We start from the raw sequence: 7,678 nt of genomic DNA on the forward strand, positions 1-7,678 counted from the left end.
GTTAGTTTTGTCACACAGCCAAAAAGCCATATTTCCAAGAAAGTCTGGGGGTTTATAAATGAATAGTACAGTCAGCATCTTCAGCATTATTTTATGAAGACTGTGTTTTCTCAACCAGGACACTGCTGACATCTGGGTCAGATGATTCTTTGATCTGGAGGATATCCTGTGCACTGTAAGATGTTTCACGGCAGGTCTGGGCTCTCCCCACCAACTACCAGCAATGGAAAACAAGCCAAATAAAGTCAATTGATACTTAGGTAATGTAGTATTTAAGAGGTTCATAAAATTCCTAAGGATACAGTGAAAAGTTGCTGCTTTTTAAAAAACTGACATCACCATCTTCAAGGTGCACTCAAGCTGATAAAGCATAACTAGATATTTTTAAATGTGAAGGTAAAGCCAAGATATAAATGAGTATCATTTTTAGGTTAGCAAATGTGCATGAAAGTAGAAATACATCTTTCTTCCAGAACTAAGGTCAACCTCAGTAATTGTTCTAACTTTTAACTCTTTGGATTTCAACCAACAACATTCTCTGAATTCTGATATTTTCCAAAACCGGAACAATACATAAAATAAGAATACTCTATGAGTTCTCCAACTTAAAATAAGAAGGTAAGAACTTCGTTAACTGTTTTCATCACAGATGGAAAAACAAAGTGGAATAAAGAAAAGCTATGGCCGTTCATTTCATTAGACCTATTAAAACAGGAAACCTGTGAATTTTTGTATGTTTTCTTTAAGAAATCCATCTTCCAAAAATAGTAAGTTTTGCAGGAGCATGGAAGTAATTAACCACTTTTTCTTAATGTATAATTGAGAAAAAAAGTCAAAGTGATCAAAGTTTTGCCCACAGTATCAAATTTTGCGCAAGAGAAGATATATATTGTATTCCTTTTAGAATAGATTTTTGTATTTGATAAGAAAAAATACACTGATTTTAAGCTTGGAGTGGAATTTTAAAACATGAACAATCACTGACATTATCAGAAGAAAGATTTTTCCAGGCAGCTTTTCATTTGAAACAGCTTAAACTGTTGCCACTGAACATTGTGCTGTTTTTTCAGGTCTGCAAACAGCTTTGTAGGAGGAAGCCTGACAAAAAGTGCATGGAATTGTTTTATGTATCAGAGAGAGGCAAGTTAAAATATATGCCAACATTCAGCATTAGAGAGGGTGTCAGTCGGCACTGCCATGCTGCTGATTGATGCTCGATCAGTAGTAAAGCCTGTATTAGTCAGGGATTTTTAAAGAAACAGAACTAATAAGAGATTCTGAAGATGTATAGAAAGGTATATTTTAAGGGGTTTATTGTAAAGAATTGGCTTATGCAATTATGGAGGCCAACAAGTCCCACGACCTGCATGTGCAAGTTGGAGACTCAGGGAAGTTGATTAGTCCAAGGGCCTGGGAACCCTGGGCAGTGGTGATGTAGGTTCCATTCCGGGTCTGAAGGCCTGAGGATCAGGAGTACCAAGGACAGAAGATGATGAGCATCTCAGCTCAAGCGGAAAGGCAGGCAGGGTGAGAGTCTTCCTTCCTTCATCTTGCTATTCTTATTTAGGTCTCAGTAGATTGAATGATGCTCACCCACATTGAGGGGCACAGTGGTAAACTGATTAACTGAGTCTACTGATCCAGATGCTACTTTCATCTGGGAAATCCCCCCAGAGACACACCAAAAAATGAAGTTTAGCCAAGTATCTGGGCACCCCATGATCCCATCAGGTTGACGCATAAAATTAACCACCACGTAAGTATGTGACTTTAACTTTTAACAAGATAGTCACTGCAACCTTATTTTGAATAATGAAAATTTGAAAATAGGTTCCTTCAATAGGAGATTGTCTAATTAAACAGGCTCATTCTTGTAATAGCACACTCTGCAGCTTTTGAAAGGAGTGACATAGATTCTATACTTACTGAAGTGAAAACTTGTCATGATGTAATACTGAATAAAAAAGGCAGAAGCTAAGTGAAGCAGTGTGTAGAATGCCATGTATGGTACCAGTGTTACCTTTTTAGTTTTAATGAATATACTGTGGTTACGCTGGGTGCCAACATTAGAGAAAACTGGAGGGAACATACATAGGACTCTCATATTCTCTTTGCAACTCTTCTGTAAATCCAAAATTATTTCAGAATGACAAATCAGATATACTTACTGTAGTATATTTACAATCTACCAGTAAGGTTCTACTGTATAATTAATTATTAACATGGGAGAGCATTGTTATAATAGATGATAAATGGGGGAGGAAAACATGAAGATTTATTACAAGTGTCCCATGTCAAGTCATCGTGAAGCTGGTGGTAAATACAAAGCCTAAATAGCAGGGCCATTAATGCTTTTACAGGTTTGGGTAAGCAATGAGTGGTTTGCGTCATTCTGTCATTCTGAACTTGGTTCTTTAAGAAAACACTAAGGTCTCCAGGGAACTTTATGGAGACAGTGAAAGCTGTACTTTCGTCCCACCAGACAGGAAGGTTCAGAGGCTATGGAAATGGATTTTTCCAGGGAAAAATTTGCTTTTGTAAATTCATCCCAACTCCCCCACATCCCTGTGAATTGCTCCAGCAGATAATGCAGTTCCATTCCCTATTTTGCCGCAGCTTCTTATAGACAGATCCAGGCATGCTAGGGAACTGACAATTTCATCAGTCATTGTGGATATAAAGTACTTGACTATTGGTAAGAAAGGAGGAAAGAGAGAATCATAAATAGGCCAGCTGATCCAGGGATATATGACTAACTAGCCATGTCATAAAATTGTATACGTTTAAATTGATCATCTGTTGTTTTTGGAGAAATGAAGCAAAAGCCAAGTTTGCCTTTATTTTCCTAAACACAATACGGTGTCAGCATTATTTTCAAATGGTGGGGTACAGGTACAATTGGTTGTCCAGAAAGAATAAACTTGTCTCAGTGATGGAGTTATCACTCACGTGCATGATGAATCTTTTCAAATGTAATAAATAGTTCAGGGCAGGAACCTTAGGCAGAGAAGGTTGGGTGCAGCAGGCGTCATAGGGTAGAGTGAGGCATGCACCTTGCTTTAACTCCTGTCTTCAATTATCAAAGGTTATCAAAGGGAAAAAAGGTGAACTTTGCCCTCTCTGCATATTTTCTGTAGGCTAGACTGGATCACACCACAGAGTTGAAAGCATTTTCACAGAGCAAATAAGGGCCACCAAGTTGAGGTTATTTGGTGTTATCATCTAATGCACAGCTGAAAAAGGTACATACCCACTATCTAAGCTCTTGTTATATTTCTATAAATTAGAGGCTTTCCACTGATACCTGCTATATATGCTTCCAAGTATAATTATTTGCAGATCACAAGTAAATAGTATGTCCTTATACGTCATCAATGCAAGAAAGGACCATTGAGAACAGTACTGGCACTTACTTATTAATGTTTTTCTCTTGTTTTAGTTGAAATTCATTTTTCTAAAAGGAGTTTGCTATGTGTTAGTATTATAAAACAAAAAGTCAAGTTGAAAATTAATTTGTAATTATGCGTAAGATATATCAGTGAAGTGTTCTGGACTGGATTTATTACAGAAATTATCCATCCGCTGATGTTTACTTCACTGGTTGCCTTCAACTATGTCTGCCTCTAAGCAGCATTTAAAATGTGGAAACCTAAGGATGTATAATAAACGCTTCCATTTGAAACTGCACATATACATTTCCTTGCATATTGTAGTCCTACTTGTTTTACATACTGTATATACAGGACATATACAATGTATATGTATATTGTATGTACACAATGTATATCACATGTACACAAATATTTTATAAACCTACCTCTCTATATACATGTCCCATATACAATCAAAAAAGTATTTTGTGAAATGACATGTTAAAATGTTGGGCAGATTAAGTACTCCAGACTCATTTGGAATTAATTGGAAGGAGTTCAAGATCCTCTCACAGTAGGATTTTGATCATATTTAAAGATTTTAAAAAATGAAAGTGCTGTTTTATTTATTTTGGAAATGGTTCTTATTTTTTTTCAAGTGCTTTAATGAGGGACTCAGATAACTTCAAAATAATAACAGCTAGCAGAATGGAAAAAGCTAATAAATTAACTTTTGGGGAAATTTGGAATTATCCAGATGTATTTGGTGGTAATTTAGTCTAAATTATAAAAGAGCTGCATTTGTCATGTTATCATATGCAAAGTAATAACAATATTTTGTCATTGCTAACTTTCAGAAAGGAAAATAAATATGACATATTTGACATATATCCTTAGAAATATTTCAGAAGAATATTTCATTTGAAATTCTTTTAGTAACTGTATATTTAAGTTTTTTCAAATACTGGGAATTTTAGTTCTACAGATAAGACTTGAATATTTTTAAAGGAACATATGAAAGTAAAAATGGAAATTGATGTCAGTTGGTTTATTATATCAGTGAAGATCTAAATCCTATAAAGGAAGGTGACAGGTAATAATAGAAGAGCATATCCTATTCATAGATAGAAAAATCATTTCTGTGCACATTAAATGGACTGCATGAAGCTTTAGACTCCATCTGACAGACATCTTAATATTTAAAATTCTTAAAATCACCCATGTATTTTTTAAAATAAGGATAAAACAGATTTTAAGAAGCCTTTCAAATGAGAGGAAATTTTTAGGTAAATATTCTAAATCTAATATCAAAGAAAGAAATGCATTAACAAAATTTCTAATTTGTCGCTGATGGATTATTTTGTATTAACATGTATCTGATAAGATCATTTATAGTATGATATCAATATACATATATATGCAATTTGAATCTTTAATTAGGTTGTTTGAATTGTCATTGTTCATTGTTAGTTTGAAAGAAAATGATTAGGAATTTGAATTCAAATAGTCCCTTCATTTTAAATAAAGTTTTGCCTAGTATTGAGTATTACAATATTGTTCATATATATGAATGCTCTCAGTAGAATTGCTGATTTGCACTGAACTGACACTGAAAGATTTCAAGACAACGACTGTATAATATTTTTGTTCAAACATGATTTTGTCTCCATTATGTAAGAAGTATACTGTAATGCAGTTTCTGGTGTTTGGGGGACTATCTCTAAATAGTCAATTCAATTAAAGCAATGTGGTTTGCATTTTTTAACATTTTTTCATAATTAAACTTTCTGAATGGTTTTAGTATAACTCTTTTGAATTACTTATAATGCATTTTAAAACACCATTCTCAATTTTCCATCTTGATTCTAAAACCAACTACTCCAAATAAACATTCAGCAACTGAAATGTCACAGCCTATTCAGTCCTGGGGTCTTTTCTCCCTTGTTTTTCATGCAGCCCCACCATCAGACATGCAGGAACACTTGAATTTGAGGCCAGGGCAGGAACGGGACGGACTCTGAGTCAGTTTTGACGGCGAGATCCTATCGCTTCCCCCTGCTCCGGGCATGGAGGCTGCAGCCCTGCGCTTGTGGTCTTCCTGCACAGCACCTGCGGGATCAGCCCCAGCCGTGGAGATGTATGACGGCCAGAACAAGGACAGGTACATCGTCGCTCTGCCCCCAGCATGGCCCTCCTCATATCCTAGCGAGGGCTGCTTACCTGCAGTAACTTGGTCTAGCTTAGCTCATCAGCAGCATCCCTTTCTGCTGGGCTGACTCATCCTCTCCTTCGCCTGCCACCTCTTCATTCTGATCTTCAGCAGACAGGCTGCCAGCCTCAGGGGCACCTGCTGCACTGGCTGGACCGAGCTCTTCATCATCAGTCACCTCTGTTCCAAGGCCTTTCTCTCTGGGCTCCCAGACATTCAAATCTGGGGCTGCTGAAGAGCGGCTTATGTTAGAATTCATCTAGACAGGTCTCAGAACCTATACTTGTGAGTAAACGCTACTGAAGTCCTAGGTTTATGAATTTCCAGATGAAGGAAGAGTTTCTGCCTAACCAGAAATAAGCAGCTACCCAACATCGTAGAGCATTTTCAGGGTTTTGATGATATTATGTAACTATATGCCATTCTTGCTAAGAATACCTCAGTAAAGCTGCAGTATAAACAAAATGGGGAGATTGTTTTCCATGTGTCAGTTCACCATGATAGCATTTCATCTCAGTCTTGGATTTGACTGCTGGTTTCTTTGTACAGCATTAGAACATTTGGCTTCAACCTCACAAAACTGTGGTTTCATCTGAATTCTTCCTGCACATTTAAAATGTATTCTCATTTATGGTTGTTGTTAAGAATCAATGTGAGGAGGTTTCATATCACTTTTAAGATTCTTATTTTGCTATCCTGGCATATACTTCTTTGTGTTTGCATTAATGAACAAATAAATGGTTACAATAATCTTTTAATTAAGTTACATTAATGCTGTATCAGGGAACATCATTTCAGTGGGTACTGTATTGAGGAAGCCTCTTACAAAAATGTGCAAGCAGATGTTTGATTAACAAACCAAAGTACAAGAACAACCAATTTGCTAATACCTTTATTAAGCATATCTCATACCCAGTAGATAAGCCAAAGACAATCTGCCCTTCTTTCTTCACCTCGTTCCTTAGTTACCGATGAAGATGTCATTTCCTTTTTAGTAAAAGTGAAACTGTAGGATGATGTCAACAAAGCTGGGTTTGTCATTAGGGAAGCAATCCCAGGAGACAGCCCTGTGACGGACCTGTCACTGTGAAACCCAGGTTGATAAGTGGCAAGCTGTTCATAGATTGAGTTATCTCCCGGTACCTTGAACATTTTAAGACCGGTTGAAAGTTTTGAAACCTTTTAAAACGTCACATGATCAGGCCAGTGCTCCTCCACTTTGCTGGAATCCCTGCAGTATCCCTGCTATCAGCTTATGCCTGCCATGCTCTCTCTCAGGCTGAGTGTCGGGACATGACGTGGGAACCAAGCCCTTTGCTCCAGTTACATGTGGGTGCTGAGGGTCTGTGTGCAATCCTGTGTAAGGCTAAGCCTTTAGGGAAAATGGGGATGGGCAGCTAATTTGGGGAGGTAATATATTTAAAATGTTACTTATTTACAGAGGTAACACTTAAAATTCATGTCATTAATGGAAGAAAAAAAAATCTTATTCATAAATGAGACAGATGGTAAGAACTAAACACAGTTTATGGCATAAAGAAATATATAATCCAATGTGGTGTGGTGTTCATGATCTAGTTCCTGGGGGATTATAAAAGGAATTTCTTTACCGGAGACTAAGATTATAAAAAGTGGCTAATTTGTGGAGAAAAATTGTTTTTAAATGTAAAATGAGAACAAGCCATTGTGTAGAAAAATTAAGATTTTAAATTTTAATGCATCCTGAAATGCATCTGTGACTTTCAGTGCTTTAAGACACGAGATGCCCAATAGATCCAGTAAAATTCAAAAATGTTTTGCTAGTTATTTGGGAAAAGTCCACAGTAGGCAGAAGGCTGCAGAACTGAAATCTCAAGAACTTATCCAATGTGTAGATGTTTGTCCATTAAAACAAACAACAAAAAAACTTAAAACAAGTAGAGTTACATAGTTAAGTAACTTAAAACATAGTAACTAACTTCCCATCTCCACCGTTGTTTGTGGTCAGGAATAACATGTGGTCACACGCTCAGGAGCACAAGCCATTTGGGGCTGGGAGACAGGAGGTGTGAGAGCAACAGCTTTTCCACTATCATAGGGAATCCAGAGTTAGGGGCTC

General features: G+C 36.8%; 1 protein-coding gene across 1 annotated transcript in view; it reads left to right on the forward strand.

The window, feature by feature from the left end:
• The window catches only part of LOC108408041 (semaphorin-5A-like), a 60,786-nt gene extending 54,609 nt beyond the window's left edge, over positions 1-6,177 (forward strand). The window contains exon 4 of the mRNA XM_073237960.1: positions 5,328-6,177. Coding sequence (XP_073094061.1) covers positions 5,328-5,392 — 65 coding nt within the window. The 3' untranslated portion in view covers positions 5,393-6,177. The remainder of the gene's footprint in view (positions 1-5,327) is intronic.
• Positions 6,178-7,678: the final 1,501 nt, after the last annotated feature.

This window comes from Manis javanica, chromosome 1 (genome assembly GCF_040802235.1).
Source record: "Manis javanica isolate MJ-LG chromosome 1, MJ_LKY, whole genome shotgun sequence".
NCBI lineage: Eukaryota > Metazoa > Chordata > Mammalia > Pholidota > Manidae > Manis > Manis javanica.